At 42.8% G+C, this 23,568-nt stretch overlaps 1 protein-coding gene across 1 annotated transcript in view; it reads right to left on the reverse strand.

Moving 5' to 3' along the window:
• Window positions 1-23,568, reverse strand: part of LOC126282062 (E3 ubiquitin-protein ligase Iruka-like) — a 151,639-nt gene that overhangs the window by 76,102 nt on the left and 51,969 nt on the right. Inside the window, exon 3 of the mRNA XM_049981505.1 lies at window positions 10,940-11,055. Within this exon, the coding sequence (XP_049837462.1) occupies window positions 10,940-11,055 (116 nt within the window). The remainder of the gene's footprint in view (window positions 1-10,939; window positions 11,056-23,568) is intronic.

Genomic DNA, 23,568 nt, shown 5'->3' on the forward strand with positions numbered 1-23,568 from the left:
GACTTTAAATAGCAGTTGAATGGAAGGGATAGTGCATTGAAAAAACGTTATATGATGAATATCAACAAAATTAAAACAAGCATAATGAGGGGGAGAGATAGGAGGGGGGGAGAGATAGGGGGGTGGACAGAGGCAAGGGTGGGGTGCAAGGGTGGGGTGGACAGAGGCGAGGGTGGGGTGGACAGAGGCAAGGGTGGGGTGGACAGAGGCAAGGGTGGGGTGGACAGAGACAAGGGTGGGGTGGACAGAGACAAGGGTGGGGTGGACAGAGACAAGGGTGGGGTGGACAGAGACAAGGGTGGGGTGGACAGAGACAAGGGTGGGGTGGACAGAGACAAGGGTGGGGTGGACAGAGACAAGGGTGGGGTGGACAGAGACAAGGGTGGGGTGGACAGAGACAAGGGTGGGGTGGACAGAGACAAGGGTGGGGTGGACAGAGACAAGGGTGGGGTGGACAGAGACAAGGGTGGGGTGGACAGAGACAAGGGTGGGGTGGACAGAGACAAGGGTGGGGTGGACAGAGACAAGGGTGGGGTGGACAGAGACAAGGGTGGGGTGGACAGAGACAAGGGTGGGGTGGACAGAGACAAGGGTGGGGTGGACAGAGACAAGGGTGGGGTGGACAGAGACAAGGGTGGGGTGGACAGAGACAAGGGTGGGGTGGACAGAGACAAGGGTGGGGTGGACAGAGACAAGGGTGGGGTGGACAGAGACAAGGGTGGGGTGGACAGAGACAAGGGTGGGGTGGACAGAGACAAGGGTGGGGTGGACAGAGACAAGGGTGGGGTGGACAGAGACAAGGGTGGGGTGGACAGAGACAAGGGTGGGGTGGACAGAGACAAGGGTGGGGTGGACAGAGACAAGGGTGGGGTGGACAGAGACAAGGGTGGGGTGGACAGAGACAAGGGTGGGGTGGACAGAGACAAGGGTGGGGTGGACAGAGACAAGGGTGGGGTGGACAGAGACAAGGGTGGGGTGGACAGAGACAAGGGTGGGGTGGACAGAGACAAGGGTGGGGTGGACAGAGACAAGGGTGGGGTGGACAGAGACAAGGGTGGGGTGGACAGAGACAAGGGTGGGGTGGACAGAGACAAGGGTGGGGTGGACAGAGACAAGGGTGGGGTGGACAGAGACAAGGGTGGGGTGGACAGAGACAAGGGTGGGGTGGACAGAGACAAGGGTGGGGTGGACAGAGACAAGGGTGGGGTGGACAGAGACAAGGGTGGGGTGGACAGAGACAAGGGTGGGGTGGACAGAGACAAGGGTGGGGTGGACAGAGACAAGGGTGGGGTGGACAGAGACAAGGGTGGGGTGGACAGAGACAAGGGTGGGGTGGACAGAGACAAGGGTGGGGTGGACAGAGACAAGGGTGGGGTGGACAGAGACAAGGGTGGGGTGGACAGAGACAAGGGTGGGGTGGACAGAGACAAGGGTGGGGTGGACAGAGACAAGGGTGGGGTGGACAGAGACAAGGGTGGGGTGGACAGAGACAAGGGTGGGGTGGACAGAGACAAGGGTGGGGTGGACAGAGACAAGGGTGGGGTGGACAGAGACAAGGGTGGGGTGGACAGAGACAAGGGTGGGGTGGACAGAGACAAGGGTGGGGTGGACAGAGACAAGGGTGGGGTGGACAGAGACAAGGGTGGGGTGGACAGAGACAAGGGTGGGGTGGACAGAGACAAGGGTGGGGTGGACAGAGACAAGGGTGGGGTGGACAGAGACAAGGGTGGGGTGGACAGAGACAAGGGTGGGGTGGACAGAGACAAGGGTGGGGTGGACAGAGACAAGGGTGGGGTGGACAGAGACAAGGGTGGGGTGGACAGAGACAAGGGTGGGGTGGACAGAGACAAGGGTGGGGTGGACAGAGACAAGGGTGGGGTGGACAGAGACAAGGGTGGGGTGGACAGAGACAAGGGTGGGGTGGACAGAGACAAGGGTGGGGTGGACAGAGACAAGGGTGGGGTGGACAGAGACAAGGGTGGGGTGGACAGAGACAAGGGTGGGGTGGACAGAGACAAGGGTGGGGTGGACAGAGACAAGGGTGGGGTGGACAGAGACAAGGGTGGGGTGGACAGAGACAAGGGTGGGGTGGACAGAGACAAGGGTGGGGTGGACAGAGACAAGGGTGGGGTGGACAGAGACAAGGGTGGGGTGGACAGAGACAAGGGTGGGGTGGACAGAGACAAGGGTGGGGTGGACAGAGACAAGGGTGGGGTGGACAGAGACAAGGGTGGGGTGGACAGAGACAAGGGTGGGGTGGACAGAGACAAGGGTGGGGTGGACAGAGACAAGGGTGGGGTGGACAGAGACAAGGGTGGGGTGGAGAGAGACAAGGGTGGGGTGGAGAGAGACAAGGGTGGGGTGGAGAGAGACAAGGGTGGGGTGGAGAGAGACAAGGGTGGGGTGGAGAGAGACAAGGGTGGGGTGGAGAGAGACAAGGGTGGGGTGGAGAGAGACAAGGGTGGGGTGGAGAGAGACAAGGGTGGGGTGGAGAGAGACAAGGGTGGGGTGGAGAGAGACAAGGGTGGGGTGGAGAGAGACAAGGGTGGGGTGGAGAGAGACAAGGGTGGGGTGGAGAGAGACAAGGGTGGGGTGGAGAGAGACAAGGGTGGGGTGGAGAGAGACAAGGGTGGGGTGGAGAGAGACAAGGGTGGGGTGGAGAGAGACAAGGGTGGGGTGGAGAGAGACAAGGGTGGGGTGGAGAGAGACAAGGGTGGGGTGGAGAGAGACAAGGGTGGGGTGGAGAGAGACAAGGGTGGGGTGGAGAGAGACAAGGGTGGGGTGGAGAGAGACAAGGGTGGGGTGGAGAGAGACAAGGGTGGGGTGGAGAGAGACAAGGGTGGGGTGGAGAGAGACAAGGGTGGGGTGGAGAGAGACAAGGGTGGGGTGGAGAGAGACAAGGGTGGGGTGGAGAGAGACAAGGGTGGGGTGGAGAGAGACAAGGGTGGGGTGGAGAGAGACAAGGGTGGGGTGGAGAGAGACAAGGGTGGGGTGGAGAGAGACAAGGGTGGGGTGGAGAGAGACAAGGGTGGGGTGGAGAGAGACAAGGGTGGGGTGGAGAGAGACAAGGGTGGGGTGGAGAGAGACAAGGGTGGGGTGGAGAGAGACAAGGGTGGGGTGGAGAGAGACAAGGGTGGGGTGGAGAGAGACAAGGGTGGGGTGGAGAGAGACAAGGGTGGGGTGGAGAGAGACAAGGGTGGGGTGGAGAGAGACAAGGGTGGGGTGGAGAGAGACAAGGGTGGGGTGGAGAGAGACAAGGGTGGGGTGGAGAGAGACAAGGGTGGGGTGGAGAGAGACAAGGGTGGGGTGGAGAGAGACACGGGTGGGGTGGAGAGAGACAAGGGTGGGGTGGAGAGAGACACGGGTGGGGTGGAGAGAGACAAGGGTGGGGTGGAGAGAGACAAGGGTGGGGTGGAGAGAGACAAGGGTGGGGTGGAGAGAGACAAGGGTGGGGTGGAGAGAGACAAGGGTGGGGTGGAGAGAGACAAGGGTGGGGTGGAGAGAGACAAGGGTGGGGTGGAGAGAGACAAGGGTGGGGTGGAGAGAGGGGGGTTGGAGGGCATGCTTGCGCTCTCTCACAAGGGGGAGGAGTGCGCTAGGCTTGCACATGAGAGAGTACAATGGGCAGCTGTATCAAATCAGTCTTCAGACTGGAGATCTCTATGAAAAAATGTAGTAATGATTCGAGATCCGTTTTGGGTTTGATACAACTTTATTGAGGAAATTTCTATATTTTTAAACCATCTATGGGAACCAATCACTGTTTGATTCATTTTCCAAGTGAAGATGTTTACAGTCAAGGTGGTTATTCTTTGTATGCTCCACCCATTGTATGGAACATGCAACTAACTATCCACTGTCTCTAAATGGCAGTTATTAAATACATACAGTGACAGGAAAGGGAGTTCAACACACTGACACACAATATCAACATTAGTTTACCTTTTCAATGTCACTCTTGATAAACATTTTTTCAGATCTTGTGCTTCAGCACGTACCACAAGTACCATTACATTGTTGGAATCTATTACATGTCTCCTGTAGGCTATCTTTAGTACTGAGAACCTGTTTTCCAGCCTTGTATGTTCATTTTATTTTGTCGAGGACACCTTCACTATAAAGTTCTTTGGGACCTTAACTGAACAGCGGGATGTGGGTGTTACTGTTGTATGCACCTTGATCACATTTGTCAAACAGGATGTACTTCTTGGAGGAGTAGTAGTAGTAGTAGTAGTAGTAGTAGTAGTTTTCAGTCCAGAGTCTGGTCTGATGCAGCTCTCCATGCAACTCTATCCTGAGCAAGCCTCTTATTTTAATTTTTATTTATTTATTTATTGTTCTGTGGGACCAAACTAAGGAGAAGTCTCCATGGTCATGGAACGAGTCGATACATTAAATTATAACACGATATTAGAAACAGATAAAATGAAATATATAAAAAAAACATTCAGGTGACAAGTCGTAAGTTTAAATAAAGAAAATCAACAATGTACCACTGGAATTTGCTTAATTTTTAGCTCTTCCAGGAGCTCCTCGACAGAATAGAAGGAGTGAGCCATGAGGAAACTCTTCAGTTTAGACTTAAAAGTGTTTGGGCTACTGCTAAGATTTTTGAGTTCTTGTGGTAGGTTATTGAAAATGGATACAGCAGAATACTGCACTCCTGTCTGCACAAGAGTCAAGCAAGTGCATTCCACATGCAGATTGGATTTATGCCTAGTATTAACTGAGTGAAAGCTGCTAACTCTTGGGAATAGGCTAATATTGCTAACAACAAACGACATTAAAGAAAATACATACTTTGAGGGCAATGTCAGAATTCCCAGACTATTGAATAGGGGTCGACAAGAGGTTCTCGAACTTACACCACATATAGCTCAAACAGCCTGTTTTTGAGCCAAAAATACCCTTTTTGAATCAGAAGAATTACTCCAAAAAATGATACCATACGACATAAGCGTATGAAAATATGCGAAATAGACTACTTTTCGTGTTGAAGTGTCACTTATTTCAGATAATGTTCTAATGGTAAATAAAGCAGCATTTAGTTTCTGAACAAGATCCTGGACATGGGCTTTCCACAACAGCTTACTATCTATCCGAACGCCTAGGAACTTGAACTGTTCCATCTCGCTTATAATATGCCCATTCTGTCTGATCAAAATATCAGTTCTTGTTGAATTGTGAGTTAGAAACTGTAAAAACTGAGTCTTACTGTGATTTCGCATCAAATTATTTTCCACAAGCCACGAACTTATTTCATGAACTACATTATTTGATACTGTTTCAATATTACACACAAGATCCTTCACTATCGAGCTGGTGTCATCAGCAAACAGAAATATTTTTAAATCACCTATAATACTAGAAGGCATGTCATTTATATAAATAAGAAACAGCAGTGGCCCCAACACCGACCCTTGGGGAACTCCCCACTTAACAGTGCCCCATTGGGACTGAACATCACTACCACTCTCAATATTGCGGAGAATTACCTTCTGCTTCCTGTTCTTAAAGTAAGAGGTGTACCAATTGTAAGCTACTCCCCTTACTCCATAATGGTCCAACTCCTGCAGTAATATTTTGTGGTCAACACAGTCAAAAGCCTTCGTTAAATCAAAGAAAACACCTAGTTTTCGCAATCTTTTATTTAACCAGTCCAAAGCCTCACAGAGAAAGGAGAATATAGCATTTCAGTTGTTAAACCATTTCTAAAACCAAACTGAACATTTGACAGCAAATTATATGAATTTAAATTCTCCAGTAACCTTGTATATACAACCTTCTCGATAACTTTAGCAAACACCGATGGCATAGAAATAGGTCTATAATTGTCAACATTATCAATGTCTCCCTTTTTATAAAGTGGCTTCACTACCCAGTACTTTAATCGGTCAGGAAACCAACCACTCCTAAAGGAAAAGTTATGGATATGGCTAAGTACTGGGCTAACATACATAGAACAATACTTCAGTATTCTGCTAGATACCCCATCATATCCATGAGAGTTCTTGTCAGTATCATGGAGGAGCATTTCAGGTAACAGACTCTGAACACTTTTTGCTAAGAGAGCTATATGATTCCCTGTTGGGACTAAGTTTCTATTTAGTTCACCTGCTATATTCAGAAAGTGATTATTAAATACTGCACATATACGCAACTTATCAGTAACATGGACATTCCCACTATGCACTGATTCTATATCCTCAACCTGTCTCTGCATTCCAGCCACTTCCTTTACGACTGAACATATGGTTTTAATTTTATCCTGAGACTTAGCTATTCTACCTGCATACCACATACTTTTTGCCTTCCTAATAACATTTTTAAGCACCTTACAATACTGTTTGTAATTCGCTGCTGTACTTAGATTTTGACTGTTTCTAACATTTTGATATAATTGCCACTTTGTTCTAAAAGATATTCTTATCCCTCTAGTCAGCCACCCAGGCTGCCTGTTTGTGCTAGTACCCTGTTTTGAACGTTCTAACGGAAAGCAACTTTCAAAGAGCACGAGAAAAGTCTTGAGAAAAGCATTATATTTATCGTCTACTGTATCAGCGCTATAAACATCCTGCCACTCTTGTTCCTTGATAAGGTTTACAAAGGTCTCTACAGCAACTGGATCAGCTTTCCTAAACAGCTGATTACTATATTTAACACGTGTTGCAGCACAATAATCTTTCAGAGTTAAAATTTGTGCATCATGATCTGAAAGGCCATTCACCTTTTTGCTAACATAATGCCCTTCTAGTAATAAGGAATGAACAAAAATGTTGTCTATGGTTGTTCTACTGTTCCCTTGCACTCTTGTCGGAAAGAATACGGTTTGCACAAGATTATATGAATTAAGGAGGTCTACCAGCATCCTCTTCCTTGCACAATCACTTATACAATTAATATTGAAGTCACCAGTTAGAAGTTTAGCTCCGTTAAACTTAACCACGCCTGCACAACATTCAAACACCTTTTCAGTGCAGTACTTTGAAACATCAATTGACTCAAATGGGATGCCATTTTTCACATGCATGGCTACTCCCCCACACCGCAAAGAGCTCCTCGATAAGCTGCCAGCCAACCTGTATACTGGTGAAGGAAGCCTCCGAATTATCTCCTTATTTAAGAAGTGTTCAGATATACCAATAATTTCAGAGTCAACATCTATAAGCAGTTCACTAACTTTATCTCTAATACCTTGTATATTTTGATGAAATATACTAATTCCGTCATTACTCGGATACCTAAGCTTTGGCAAAAGTGGTTCCTTTGTTAGAGAGACTTCCCTTAAGCAGGAATACCTATCAGCAGACTTCAATCTAAAAAAGGTGCAGCTCTAACTCCCACTACTGCAGAAATTTTGCCATGAGTGATCCCACCAACTCCACCTATGCTGTCACCTACAAGCTTTGCTAACCTCCCCTTCCCATACCTGTTGAGGTGCAGGCCATGTCTAGTGAAACCCGTCTTGCTGTTAGACTCCACCGACACCACTGAAATGCGACCCACGCTTTCTGTCATTAGCGCACCCCCAAGTCCCATGTTATTACGCCTGACGGCTGTATTAAGATGAGGCCGATTGTGACGCTGAAACAGTTCCACGGAATGCACATTCGTGTTGCCAGCCTGAGTGGCTATCTTTTCCAGATCACCATCTATGTCATACTCCCCATCCCTATCAATACTATTACCAGCCCCACCCACAATCACTACCTGATCCTCTTTAGTAAAATCCCTACATAAACACCCCCCCCCCCCCCCATTGTTAACAGTCACCTGAGCCAATCCTGCATTAGGCTTCACAATGCTGGTGACCTGGTACTCACTTCCCAGCACTTCCTGCAACTCTCTGAATAACTACTACAACCTATATCCTTCTGAATCTGCTTAGTGTCTCACTATGATTTTTACCCCCCCACCCCCACCCACTCCCCTCCACACTTCCCTCAAATACTAAATTGGTGATCCCTTGATGCATCAGAATGTGTCCTAGCAACTGATCCCTTCTTCTAGTCAAGTTGTATCACAAATTCCTCTTTTCCCCAATTCTGTTCAGTATGCACTGCTCATTAGTTATGTGATCTGCCCAGCTAATCTTCAGCATTCTTCTGTAGCACCACTTTCAAAAGCTTCTATTCTCTTCTTGGGCTAAACTAGTTATCAGGCATGTATCACTTCTACACATGGCTACACTCCATACTAGTAGTTTTTGGAAAGACTTTCTGACACTTAAATCTATACCCGATGTTAACAAATTTATCTTCTTCAGAAACACTTTCCTTGCTATTGCCAGTCATTTTTATATCCTCTCTACTTTGACCATCATCAGTTATTTTGCTCCCCAAATAGCAAAACTCCTTTACTACTTTAAGTGTCTCATTTCCTAATCTAATTCCCTCAGCATCACCCGACTTAATTCAACTACATTCCATTATCCTCATTTTGCTTTTGTCAATGTTCATCTTCTATCCTCATTTCAAGACACTGTCTACTCCGTTCAGCTGCTCTTCCAGGTCCTTTGCTGTCTCTGACAGAATCAAAATGTCACCGGCGAACCTCAAAGTTTTTATTTCTTCTCTAAGGATTTTAATTTCTGCTCCAAATTTTTCTTTTGTTTCTGTTACTGCTTGCTCAATATATAGGTTGAAAAACATTGAGGTCAGGCTACAACCCTGTCTCACTCCCTTCCCAATCGCTGCTTCCCTTTCATGCCCCTCGACTCTTAAAACTGCCATCTGGTTTCTGTACAAATTGTAAATAGCCTTTTGCTCCCTGTATTTTACCCCTGCCACCTTCAGAATTTGAAAGAGAGTATTCCAGTCAACAGGTTTCTGTAAGTCTACAAATGATAAGAACACAGGTTTGCCTTTCCTTAATCTGTCTTCTAAGATAATTTGCAGAGTCAGTATTGCCTCACATGCTCCAACATTTCTACAGAATCCAAACTGATCTTCCCCGAGGTCAGCTTCTACTAGTTTTTTTATTCGTCTGTAAATAATTCTTCTTAGTATTTTGCAGACTTGACTTATTAAACTGATAGTTTGGTAATTGTCACACCTGTAACATTTGCTTTCTTTATGATTGGAATTCTAATGCTCTCTCTCGGACACTCTACAGCCTATGGCTCTTTCAGTTTATCCAGATCCCATCTCCTTAAATTCCCATCTTTTTGCAGTTTCTTCAGTTTTAGTCTACAGTTCATAACCAATAAATTGTGGCCAGAGTCCACATCTGCCCCAGAAAATGTCTTAAAACTTAAAACCAGGTTCCTAAATCTGTCTTACCATTATGTAATCTATCTGAAACCTTCAAGTGTGTCCAGGCCTCTTCCACATAAACAAACTTCTTTCATTCTTTTTAAACCGAGTGTTAGCTATGATTAAGTTATGCTCTGTGCAAAATTTTACCAGGCAGCTTCCTCTTTCACTCCATACCCCCAGTCCATATTAACCTACTAATTTTCCTTCTCTTTCTTTTCCTTTCGAATTCTAGTTCCCATGACTATTAAATGTTCGTCGCCCTTAACTAGCTGAATAATTTATTTTATTGCATCATAATTTCTTCCATCTCTTTATCTGTGGAGCCAGTTGACATATATAATTGTACTACTATGGTAGGTGTGGGGGCTTTGTGTATATCTTGGCTACAATAATGCATTCACTATGCTGTCCGTCGTAGCTTATCCGCATTCATGTTTTCTCCCCCGCACCCCTTCATTATTAAACCTAATCCTGCATTACACCTATTTGATTTTGTATTTATAATCCTGTATTCACCTGACCAGAAGTCTTGTTCCTCCTGCCACCAAGCGTCACTAATTCCCACTATTTTAACTTTAACATATCCATTCCCCTTTTTAAATTTTCTAACCTGTCTGCTCGATTAAGGGGTCTGACATTCCACACTCCAATCCATAGAATGCCAGTTTCATTTCTGCTGATTATGACATCCTCCCGAGTAGTCCCCACCCGGAGATCTGAATGGTGAGACTATTTTCCCTCTGGCATATTATATCCAAGAGCACGCCATCATCATTTAACAATATAGTAAAGCTGCTTGTTCTCGTGAAAAATTACATCTGTAGTTTCCCCTAGCTTTCAGCCATTTGCAGTACCACCACAGCAAGGCAATTTTGGTTGAAGTTACAAGGCCAGATCAGTCAATCATCCAGATTGTTGCCCCTGAAACTACTGAAAAGGCTGCTGCCATTCTTCAGGAACCATACGTTGGTCTGGCCTCTCAGCCCTCTGTTGTGGTTGCACCTATGGTTGTCTCTTGTCCTTCCATAATTCAGTCACTAACAGCACTGCACGTGAAACAGGAGCGTCTATGTTTGAGACCATGTGTGGCACACCGTTTTAATCTATCAAGAAATTTTATAAGCTGTACATTCCCTAAAACACATAATGAAGGATTTATACTGGCAATTGTTAGTGCTCTACCTTCAAAATACCAAGATTCAGAATAACAAAATAATTATAAAATAATTATTGTACTGTGTGAATTGTGTGTATAATATCTGCAGACGGCAGAAAGATTTTTCCTGCAACTAAAATAGTTGTGCGAACAAATTAAGTGTTTCACTACTACATTTATGAAAAAATTATACACAGGTGGCGATTAACACTGAAATGATTTCTTGAGGAGCACATTTGAGGAATAGGAACTCAACTGTAGCATTTTTCCATAAAATCATCAATCAGATGAACAAAGAAATATTTCGCTTTCTGCTGTCTAATGTGCTGACACACTCCAGACAAAATCTCTCTTCTTTCTTCCATTGCAAGGAATAAGACCACATTTTACTGTCCTACACATATGATTTGGACATAAATTAAGTAACATTTGAAGAGATTACATACCAACAATGCTCCTCATGTACGAATATGTGAAGTATGGCACTTTTCCCCAGTTTCTCCTAACATGCACGATACTATCTTACCTAGGACCAGGTCGGCGAACATCTGCTCCATCTCTTTCACGAACTCGAGGTACACGTCTTTCAAGGCCACCACGGCCAACTCCCATCAGAATATCAGTGATGCGGTCTTCCAGCCGCTAAACACCAACAGAAATTGAACAAAGTGTACCAAGTTTAGAAAGCTACAGCATTCCAATAAAGTATTTGTGTTAATCAAAACATCTACAGATTAGTTAACTGACAAACTGCTCTACATAAGTGAAAACAGAACTGAGCATCAATGCAATCATTACCAATGCATGATTGTGTTAGAGCTTTCAATCAAAGACAACTATAACAAAGCAAAATGGATAAAGGGCATCACCCCAAGTAGATCATATGAGATCATTTACTTTGGAGTATATAGGATAGAGCACCACTTACTTGATTTGCAGAGGAATTGCTTAGCAGCCAAGCAGAAAAGGATGAGCTTACAGACAAATAGAGTATATATTCTCTCAGATATTTCCCTTTTCTGAGAGCATATATACTCAAAACAAACAATGGTAAATCCAGGATGGAATGTAACAATATTATAGGAAGAAAAGTTGCCACTCGACACACAGTGGAGATGCTGAGTCGCAGACATGCACAGCAAAGACTTTCACATTTAAAGCTTTTGGCCAATGGCCTTTGTCAACAAAACACACACACACACACACACACACACACACACACAAACACACACACACGGGGAGAGAGAGAGGGGGGGGGGGGGGGGGAGAGAGAGAGAGAGAGAGAGAGAGAGAGAGAGAGAGAGAGAGAGACAAATGCACGCATGCACACGTACACAAATACAACTCGCACACATGTCTGCTGTCTCAGGCAACTGAAACTACACTTCGAGAAGCAGCCCCAGTGCATGATGGGAGTGGCGACTGGGTGGGAGTAAGGAGGAGGCTGGGGCAGGGAGAGGGAGGGATAGTATGTTGGGGGATGCAGACAGCGAAGTGCTGCAGGTTAGGTGGAGGGCAAGGGAGAGGTGGGGAGGACGGGGCGCAGAAGTAGCAGAAAAGGAGAGAAATAAATAAAAAGACTGAGTGTGGTGGTGGAATGACAGCTGTGTAGTGCTGGAAAGGGAGCAGGGAAGCTGGATGGGTGAGGACAGTGACTAATGAAGGTTGAGTCCAGGAGGGGTACGGGAATGTAGGATGTAATGCAGGGAAAAGTTCCCACCTGCGAAATTCGGAAAAGCTGGTGTTGGTGGGAAGGATCCATATGGCACAGGCTGCAAAGCAGTCACTGAAATGAAGGATGTCATGTTCAGCAGCATGTTCAGCAACAGGGTTGTCTGTTCGTTTCTTGGCCACGGTTTGTTGGTGGCCATTCATGCAGACAGACAGCCTGTTGGTTGTCATGCCTACATAGAATGCAGCACAGTGGTTGCAGCTTAGCTTGTAGACCAAATTGCTGGTTTCACAGGTAGCCCTGCCTTTGATGGGATACGTGATGCTTGTGACTGGAGTAGGTGGTGGTGGGAGGATGTATAGGACAGGTCTTGCATCTAAGTCTATTACAGGAGTATGGGCCATGAGGTAAGGAATTGGCACCAAGATGTTGTTGTGTAAGGATGGACAAGTATACTGTATAGGTTCGGTGGACGGCAGAATACCAATGTAGGAGGGGTGGGAAGGATAGTGGGCAGGACATTTCTCATTTCAGGGTGCGATGAGAGGTTATCGAAACCCAGGTGGAGGATGTAATTCGTTTCTCCAGTCCTGGGTGGTACTTTACGAGGGGAATGCTCCTCTGTGGCCGGATGGTGGGACTTTGGGAGGTGGTGGGAGATTGGAAAGATAAGTCACAGGAGATTTGTTTTGCCCTTTTGTGCCTATCCCATAAAAGGCAGGGATACCTGTGAAACCAGTCACTTTGTCTACATGGTAAGCTGCAACCACTGTGTTGCATTCTACGTAGGCATGACAACCAAAAAGCTGTCTGCCCACGTTAATTGTCACCGACAAACAGCGGCCAAGAAACAAGTGGACCACCCTGTTGCTGAACACGCTGCTGAACATGATATCCTTCTATCCTTCATTTCAATGATTGCTCCACAGCATACGCCATATGGATCCTTCCCACCAACACCAGCTTTTCTGAAGTGCGCAGATGGGAACTTCCCCTGCAATACGTCCTACGTTCCTGTAACCCACCTGGCTTCAAACTTCGTTAGGTACTTTCCTCACCCATCCAGCCCCTTCCCTGTTCCCATTCTGGTACTACACAGCCCTCATTCCACCACCACACCCAGTCTTTTTATTTATTTCTCTCCTTTTCCACAACTTCCCCCCCCCCTTTCCCACCTCTCCCTGCCTTCCACCTAACCTGCAACACTTCACTGGCTGCCACCATCACCATACGACCCCTCCCCCTCCCCGCCCCAGCCTCCTCCTTACCCCCACCCAGTCGCCACTCCCATCATGCTCTGGTGATACTGGCCACAGTGTGGTTTCAGCTGCCTGAGACTGCAGTCGTGTGAGTTGCGTTTGCATGCAGTGTGTGTGTGTGTGTGTGTGTTTTGCCTTTCTGCGGCTCAGCATCTCCGCGATATGGTGAGTAGCAACTTTCCTACTCATAATAGGACATACACTCAGTTGTTTGCCTTAATTTCAATGTAACTCTGAATTTTACTTTCCCAATGGGTGGTCAATTATTTTCCTCTGATGTTGAAGGAATTTTATTCCCTGCGCACTGTTCTTGTAAAGTGGGTAACAAGGCAATCCAAGACCAAATTGATCATTAGTCTCAATACACAGTATATTGCTTTGAATGCTAAATCGTTTAAAATATTCCACCACCTTAGCAGAGCAACTCATCTTAACATGTACATCTACAGAGAACTTTACGAATTCCACCTCTCAGTTTACTTTAACAACTGCTCTTCAAAAAATTTAAATAGATTAAATCATATGAAACCTCGAAAGTATTATGAATATCAGTGACAGATACAGCAGTGGCAATGACAACATGCAATACCAAGTCTCTAGAATCTGTAAGATGTATATCACTGGTAAGCTAGAAGTCTTGTTACTGGAAATGCATACGGCTCCAAATGTTTATTTTTCACAATGTGGGTAGTCTTTGGTGTTTTGTATTGATAAAATGTATAAATACCAAAACTGCTTCCACTGAGAAGAGCAGGAAAGATACTGATAGAATTAAAAAACTACAGGGAATGATCTAGATTCACTAAACGAATCTACAATTGAAACACATATTCCACAACATTTGAGACAGGACGACAAGTTAACTCCACACTGAACCAAAATTCTGGCACATATCCATTTGAGTGACCAAAAGTAAAAATGAACATTTTATAAAACCAAAACAACAAATCTTCCACATGTATTTTTCTCATTTACTACCCTTTCTGTCAGGTATATAAATTCCAAATGCAATTTTCAGCTACAAGTAAGTGAAACGGATTAAATTATTAATTGAATAAGATGAATATACCATACCTTTTCCTTAAAAAGCACCCACCAAAAAGCTTTTATGTATCCAAAGGTAGCTTAGATTTGAAACCTTTAATTCTTTTTTATTAGCCCTGAATAAGAACTCTGTTTAAAAATTATGTAATTTTGTCGTTTTCCAACAACTTTTGATAGTGCTTTCATGATATTATTCTTTAATAACACACTACAGAGAATATAAGCATCTTTGCCTCCCTGTCTTCTCACACAAGGTGGATCACTAACGCCTTTGAATATGGACAGAGCCTCTACTGAAGCCCCCCTTCCCCATTTTCTAGCAACGGTGGAACTTGTGGCTCCATGAACATTCCCAGTGTAGTAATTTATGATATTCATGTTGGGTCTCCAGCCAGAACATAACATCATCTTGCCACAATATTTCGGCAGTCCATCTGGGCGCTATCTTCAGGTGAGTAAGCCATTGCACTAACTCACCGAAACTGAAATCGAATACGTCACCACGGCTCCTTTATACACTGTCAGTAGGTCCACAACACATGCAAGGACATAACTGCTCTCTAGAGCAAGACAACAGTGCACCGCTGGGGAAAACTTGTGGAAACAATCAATTGATAAACACTATTGACAGCTATTGATGACCAAAACACAGACCGTTGTTTAATGTCAAACAAAACTGGGTTCCAATGCTTACTTAAAAGGAAACCCATTATCTCTGTTTATAATTAAGTCAGACAGCTGGATTTCAATTACTTCTTTCATTACACAGTCACAATAACACAACATAGGGGCAACCACTTGTGTCTCATCGTGTAACATTTCATGTCCTTCAGTAAGACAAAGTTCCGCAACCGCAACTTTTCTGGCTGAAATAAACGTGTGTGGCGATGGTGCTCCATGCATTGATCCTGAAGCATACAAATCATTTCTCCGGTACAGGCTTTCCTGCAGTGGCAGGCAATTTTGTAGACACCAGGCTTCCTCAAACCCAAATAATCCTTCACCGAGCCCAGCAGAGCTCTAGTTTTAGCTGGCAGATGGAATACACTTAATATAAAATCTTTTTAAAATTCTTCCTATTGCTGAACATATGCTTCCCACAAAAGGTAGGAATGCCACCAATTTGACTGTATTTTCTGTTGGTTCCTGCAAGGGTCCATTCTATAGAGCATGACAGATCTGATTGTTGGTATACCCATTTGGCTCGAACACTACTTTTAGATGATCCAGTTCTTGTGTCAAACTATCTGCAGCTGTGGTGGCATAAGCTCTTTTTACCAATGTACTTAGGACCCCATTGCCTTAGTATGGTGATAACAACTTGATGCAGGAAGATATTGGTTTGTGTGCGCAGGCTTACAATAAACACTGTGTCCTAATGTCCCATCATCCCTCCTGTAGACAAAGATATCTAAAAACGGAAGTTTCCCATCCTTTTCAACTTCCATCATTAATATTTGGATGCAGACAATTAAAATTATCTAGGAAATTATACAGAGCATCCCTCCCATGCGGAAATATGGGAGAAGTGCCAACTGTGAAATAGAGGAAGATTAGCCTTGGCAGCAAGGCCTTCTATTAGCAGTAAAGGCAAGTCAGCATTGTGTAAAACTGACATTGTCTTTGCACTTCAGTCCACAATGTGAGGAATCACATTGATTTATACAAAAAGATGAGTTTAGTGTATTTTAAGATGCTGAACAGTTTCAGGAAGTTCAACTAATAAAGGCACTACATGTTTTACCATGTCAAAGAATGTGGAAAAGGAAAATGTGAAGGACCTAGGAGAGTACAAGAGGTTTTAAAATTTAGAAGGAAGCACTCTGAAGAAGAGAGAGAAAAAAAGGGTTTAATTTATATGAGGTAAAAAGCTGCATTACTTTCAGTAAAGTCCTTGCGCCCTTTGAAGGATGATGACTTAATGGAAGATTACTTTGTAGTTGCAACTGATCATTTATGTCCATTTCAGGTACAAAAATCCGTGTAATGTCTATATCAAACCTGATAATTGTGCGTTGCATACAGGTTATGGCACACAAAGTTCGCAGCCAGATGGTAAAATTATTGTAAAGAGTTTGTTGCCTGTTCTTTAGCATTCTATGAAAGTGTAGATATCACTTGCACACAGATTGATGTAATATTCTCAGCAGTTTTGAAGAAACTGTAAGAACATACATTTGTCATGAAATTTGTTAGTCTGTGTGCCTACAGATGGAGTGCCAATCATGTTGGGTGGCGGGGGGAAATCAAGATCTTTCTAAATCTATACTAACCAATCCAAAGTAAAGTGCATGGCGGAAGTTACATCACATTATACCAGTTATATGAGTTTCTCCCTGTGATTGTTTAAATGCCTCTGTGCTTGCTGTAATTAATATAATCTTGTCCTCATAGTCCCTATGTGAATGATACATAGGGGTGTTTATTTGTTAATAAATAAGCAACCAGTCTATTGTTTTTACGATTTATTCAACCATAAACATGTTTTCGAGCCATTGCAGGCTCATCTTCAGATGGAAGTGTTATAGAAACATTATCCTGTGGATCAAGTGTAGCTAGATGTATTGCTGGTGCTGCTGGCGGAAATTACGGAAATTTAATAAGCGGTGATGAAACATTTATGAATCCAAAAGTTTTTTTATGTTTTAGGTACTTACAGTACACTGCCTTGTGGTATTCACATAAGATTGCTTCTTATAACATGCATTATTATGTTATGTGCACAAATAAACACAGTATGTAGCTAAACTTGGTTTTACACTGGCTCACGGGATGTAAACATTCTATGTTTTTACAAAGAACATGGATATGACAGATACTGCACTTTTATTACATAATAGTCTTTGGCAAGAGATGCATTGAATTATGATACAAATATTACTAGTACCAGTTTTATATTTCAGTAAATGTCACTTGCTACATACAAAAGGTAAACAGCTAGAGATGAATATGTAATACATAATTAAAAACTTTTTGTGAGTTAGAGAATTCCATAGTCATTACACACCAAGAAGAACAAGATTTATGCAGGAAGATGAATTACTGTCATTTTTTGTGCCAGAATATCCTGGAAATTCAGGAAGAAAAGGTTTACCATTGATTCAGTCTGTTCGTTCAGGATTTTTTGGGGCGATTTCTAATTGCTGAAGGAGGTCTTCTCAGCAATGTGTAGCGCAGAAATACTGTTGTTGAAATCATCAACACAGTATTCATGATGAACAACGTCTGATACAAAACTGGACTTACCTAAGTTTGTGAGTTGAATAGCATCCATATGCTCTTTTGTAGCAGGTTGCAAAAATTTTCCCTGTTTGACCTATGTAGAAGGAAGACCAGGCGCATGTGAATTTGTATATGCCATAATTTTTATGCCACTCTTTAGTGCATTTATTATTGTGAAGAATTTTATTTTCTATTTTATTGTCAGTGTGGAAGAACATTATGTGGTCTGAAAAGATTTGCAAGTTTAATAAATGACACTTTGCCAAGGAACGGAAGACTGACAAATTTTGGCATTTCTTTCTTAGTTTGTAATGTTGATGGTGGTTGCTAGAGTTTACTTTCAATTTTTTGAAGCTACACTTCGTCCACATGGTAATGTTTCTGTAATACCTCCATCTGAATATGAGCCCACCGTGGCTCAAAAACATGTTCATGGTTGAATAAATCGTTAATAAGAGACTGGTTGCATACTTATTACCAAATAAACACCAGTTTAAATCACCGTCTTAGTTCGTCATTCACAGTGGATATACTGAGAAAAAAATATACATGGGGGTTTTAGTATATTCCTAGAATCATCATTTAAAGCTAATTCTTGAGACTTGATAAGTAGGAACACACACACGGGTCACAGAAACCTGTTACCATCAGTGCTGTCTTTCTCAGTGTATGTTCAATATTTTGGCACAGGTCTCTCACACTTAACAGTATTCTAGATGGGGTCACATAAGTGATTTGTACGCAGTCTCCTTTGTAGACTGATTGCATTTTGCCAGTGCTCTACCTATAAACCAAAGTCTAGCACCTGCTGTACCAATGACTGAATGTGTGTGATCATTCCATTTCAAATCCTTATGAAGTGTTACACACAGGCATTTGTATCAGTTGGCCAATTCCAAAAGTGACTCACTGATATTACAGTCACAGGATACTACGTTTTTACATTTTGTCAAGTGCACAATTTTGGAGTTCTGAACATTTGAAGCAAGTTGTCAATCTCTGAACCACTTTCAAATCTTACCAAGATCTGACTGAAGATTTATGTAGGGTCATTCAGGCAGTACTTCATTATACTTAACTGCATAGTCTGCAAAAAGTGTGAGGTTACTATTAACATTGTCCACATGGTCATTTAACATACAACATGAACAGCAAGGTCCCAACACACTTCCCTGGGGCACACCCAAAATTACCTCTGCATCTGATGACGACTCTCCAGCCAAAATGATATGCTGCATCCTCCCTACCAAAAAATCCTCAATCCAGTCACAAATTTCACTTGATGCCCCCAGACAATTTTACTTTAGACAATAAGCATAGTTGTGTTACTGAGCCAAATGCTTTTCGGAAATCAAGAAATACTGCATCCACATGGACTGCCTCACTTCAAAGATTTCAGTATGTCAAGAGAAAACTGAATGTTGGGTTTCACTTTTTTCAGAATCTAAGCTGGCTGGCATGGAGGTGGTCATTCTGTTTGAGATACCTCTTTATGTTTGAACTCAGCAACATTATCTAAGATTCTACAACAAACTGATTTAAAGGATATTGGGCAGTAGTTTTGTGGGTCACTTCTACTACCATTTTTGTACATGGGTGTGATCTGTGCTTTCTTCCAGCTACTGGGCACTGTTTTTTCTTCAAGGGATCTACAATAGATTACAAGTAGAAAGGGGGGCTAGCTCAACCACAAATTCAGATAGAATCTGATAGAGATTCCATCGGGCCATGGAGCTTTGCTCAATTTTAACAATCTCAGCCTTTTCCCAACACCAATAACTAACACTTATTTTGCTCATCTTTTCAGTGGTGAAAGGATTAAATTGGGGCAATTCTGTCAGGTCTTCCTTTGTAAAGAAACATTTCAAAATTGAGCTTTTGCTCTGCTACCCTCAATTTCAATTCCTGCCTCACTTGCGGGTGATTGGACACTAGCTTTGGTTTCACTATCAGCCTTTACATATTACCACAAATTCTTTGGAATATGTGACAGATCATCTGAAGATTCACGAATTGCTCTCTTGACAGCTACATGTGTTACTGACTACAATAGAAGGCCTTACTGTTTATTAGTAGCCTGCAGACTCAAATAGCCTTTTTCAGGAAAAGGCTAGCTGCCTTCTATCGCTGTAATTTGACAAGTTTTACCATGTCTTTGGACGGATTTGTTGTATAAGGATTGCCACAGGTGAATCTATTGAGAATCATACAAAACAATTAATTATATTTTGGAGATGAATACAAGTCACAACTTGAACAGAACCAAATGTCCAATCCAGAAGTTCCTAGCACATAGCTGTTAGGAATCACAAGGAACAGTCTTTAAGAATTACCTTAGGGAAACAAATATGGATGGACAGGTCACCAAGCCACACAGAAAATAGTAAGTTGAATCAAGGATTTCTACTCTATGGACTAAATGCAAAGCAAATGACAAATATATTAATGACCAAATGAGAATACTCCACAGATATTTGAGAGCTCAGCTGGTACTTCCCCAGCATGGAAAATGGTCACGAGTTGAGGCTCTGATTCATAGGCAGTCATGTGCTGACATTGCTGTGAGTAGAATTCTGCCAAGGTTTAGAACAGTTCAAGTGCCTCACCAAACTGTTTGGCCCCAGGAAAACTGCTGTAAAATAGTGCTATGTGGCACAGAGACGGTGTCCACGTTGCATTCCACTTCATTCACTGATTACTAAATAACTGATTCCATGAACTAATATAAGCTTTATTTATTCATGTTTAAATTTTGTTTGCCATGTAATTAATTTTCTGAGCTAATAAGCTGAGCACATTATGCATCAGAGGAGAGAGTAAACATGAAAGTATTGGGAGCTAACTTGGGCGACATTAAGGTGTATTCTCACTGGAAAGGGATAAATGGAAGTTGGAGCACTTTTAGACGTGGTGGAGTACATAGCTTTTTTTTTTTTTTTTTTTTTTAGATGTAGAACTGAGGCAAGGTGCAGGAAATGATTTTATACAACACCACAGGTGCTGGAAATCAGTAGATGTGTGGTCACAAAAACAATATGGAGCACTTCAGCTGTTATTGGAAAGCGCAACAAGAGGATGTGAGAGACTTTTAGGGAAACTGGAGGCAGTCAGCTGCGTCACAAGAAGCAAGTTGTTCCAGTCCACTCTGTGGGCATTCCACAACAAGCAAGATCATTCTGGTCATGAGTGCCTCCCTCCTGCATCCCTGAGTCACCGGCCACGGCAGTTTCCTAGTGCAGCATCGCAGAAGGACGTTGGCATTTTTGTATCAGTTGGGGCGAGTGTTAGAAATCACCATGCCACCGCACACATTTTTGCCACATGGCTCACCGCAGTGCCATTCTTCTTGGAATGTCAAGAAATCAAAGTTATGTTTTTTTGTTCCTGTTACAGCTTGTTGCAAAAATAGTTCAGGTGCAGCAGTTAGGCATAGCAGGTAGTCACAGAGATTTGGAGTTGCTAAGTTTAAAAGATGCAAACACAAGTGAAATCAATTCCAGGTTGTCAATGTAGAAAACCTTACAAAAATAGAATACCTAGATGAATCTTTTGAAGTATAATTAGATGATATCCGTGTCCTGACTGAGGAAGTAGAACAAAAACTGCCACAGAAGACAGATTCTATTGACTAGAAAGTCAAGCTGTTTGAAATGCTAATCAATTTGCAATCTGAAGTTTAGGACCAGTGCGTAACATTCTTGTCAGACAGCAGCCACTTTCAAAAACAAAGTTTTGCAGTCAGTTGCAAAATTAACAGAGAGCCTAAATAAGCAATTTTCAGAACATAAATAGCAGTTGGAAAGCAAGGTGTCTGATAAAACTGCCGATCTGCAGAACAAACTATAGACACAGAGTGTACGCTGTAACTAGAATCCTTAAAAATGAAAACATCAGAAGACCTGGTGGCAGTAACAATTATTGAGCTCTTGCATCAGAAAGTGAAACATAGCACATTAATCATGAATTATTGCTCACTAATTCTCTTAACAAATTGTATGGTGTGCTGTTGCACGATGAAGATGAAAAACCTACTAATCAAGTAGCAGAAAAGGATCGTTTAGTGGTCAACAGGCCCACAGAGCACTTAAAAACAACCAGGTAGAATTTAACAAAGGTGTGGACAAAAAGGATTATTCATTTCTCTAAAAATAAAGCATAACAGTTTACAAAAATTAAAAAAAACTGCACGGCAGGCTACTGTTGTTTTAGCAGAGAAATTTAACAGAATCGATCCTCAATGTTTCATGTATCCAAATGCATTTATTAACAAGCGTGACCACACATTAATCGAGTCTCAGAATCGAAAGGAACAAACTGTTTTTGTTATTGGTCGTATGGTTGGGGATGCAGCCAGATGGGTGCAGGAAGTCACGGAAACATGTACTGATATATGCAAGTTTCGAGAAAAGTTTTTGTAAAGAGTGCTGTTTGCAAGAAGCACAAGAGGAGTAGTTTGGGGATTTCTGGGCAGGAAAAGTGAACCAATAGCAGCAAGGCTCCAAAAGTCTCTTTGAATAATGGTAGTCATAAAGCACCTGGAACAAAAACTTCCCTTTGATGTGGGGTGTGGTTTAGGATCAGCGTCAAGGAGTAGTTACAATCAATTTGTCGGACTCTTGAAGTGAGTTGAACGGTTACTACGAAATAATGGCCAAGACGATGAGCTCCCAGATTGTTCGAAGAGAGAAAGCATGGAAGGATGAGGGATTGTTCACAGTGCATTAGGAAGTGTGCCAGATGGATTTTCAAACCAAAGACAGATAATTAATGATGAAATTATATTAAACTCTAAGTTCTCATGCCAGTAAGTTTATCCAAAAACATGGCGAACTGCAGAAGTAAAGCAACTAGGACAAATTTAGGGTGTTTACATTGATGATAGCAGTTAATAGGGAGACTGAATGTGTTTCAGAGTTTATGAGGAAATGGTTGAATGAAATAAATTCTGACACTGGGAAACCTACATCTATTTAAATGTCTGTAGAGTCTGCAGCCCTGACTTCTGAAGTTTTATAATAAAATAATTCCAACTATTGAATGCACAGAAAATGAATTAGATTCATGAAGCAGTGTGGATGACCCATAAGCTCTGTGATCTATCACTTCACAACAGTTTACCCCACACTTTGAGCAGTTTACCAACAAATGCCATGCAGTATACTCCCTTGTCTTTTGATTTCAATCAGCCTGGAAGAAAAAGAAAGCTTTGACAAAGTAATGAGTCCTACAATATAAATTAAAATCAGAAATGTCAAAGTTAGTGCTTGTCTAGATAGCTGATCAGAAAATTTTTTACGAGTCACTTCCTGATAAAGACAAGACTCTTAAAATGTCAGTGTTGAGAAATTTCAGTACATCAGTTAATAGTAGTAGGGTTGAAGAGCACTTAACAGAAGAGGTATTAAGAAGCAGAATTATTTCATTGGAACAAATATCTTTTGAACAAAAACTGGACCTACTGAGCAAACTGCAACATAACAGTACTGTATTTTCTAATTGTACAAGTTTTGTGAAAGGCTTTGAGTGCAAATTAACTATTATCCCTCAAGAATTTTGCAGCAAAGTACTACCTGATCTGCCTCTCAAAAGAGGAAGCAGTAAGGAAGGAGATCAACTGCATGTTGAAACAGAGCTTTACTTTCAAAGGCTTCCAGCAATTAGATTAATCCACTGGTGGGTTGTTCCAAAACACGATGGAATCACGAGACTGGTCTTCCTCACTGGGAAATTCATTCACTACACCAAATGTTGTGTCCCGAATTAATGAGCCAGATAACAGTTTATGTTGACAATGTTCGATGGCAAAATCCCATTGGGTGGAATACTATCAAACTGCTAGATCAAGTGTCAATATCCATGCAGCTAAGTGGTATGAAACTGAAACATGCCAAATTTGTAGAAAATAAGTTTTGTTCCCTACTTTGTGATATCAGCAAAAAAGGGACTGTTCCCAAAGCA

Source organism: Schistocerca gregaria, chromosome 7, assembly GCF_023897955.1.
Source record: "Schistocerca gregaria isolate iqSchGreg1 chromosome 7, iqSchGreg1.2, whole genome shotgun sequence".
Taxonomy (NCBI): Eukaryota; Metazoa; Arthropoda; class Insecta; order Orthoptera; family Acrididae; genus Schistocerca; species Schistocerca gregaria.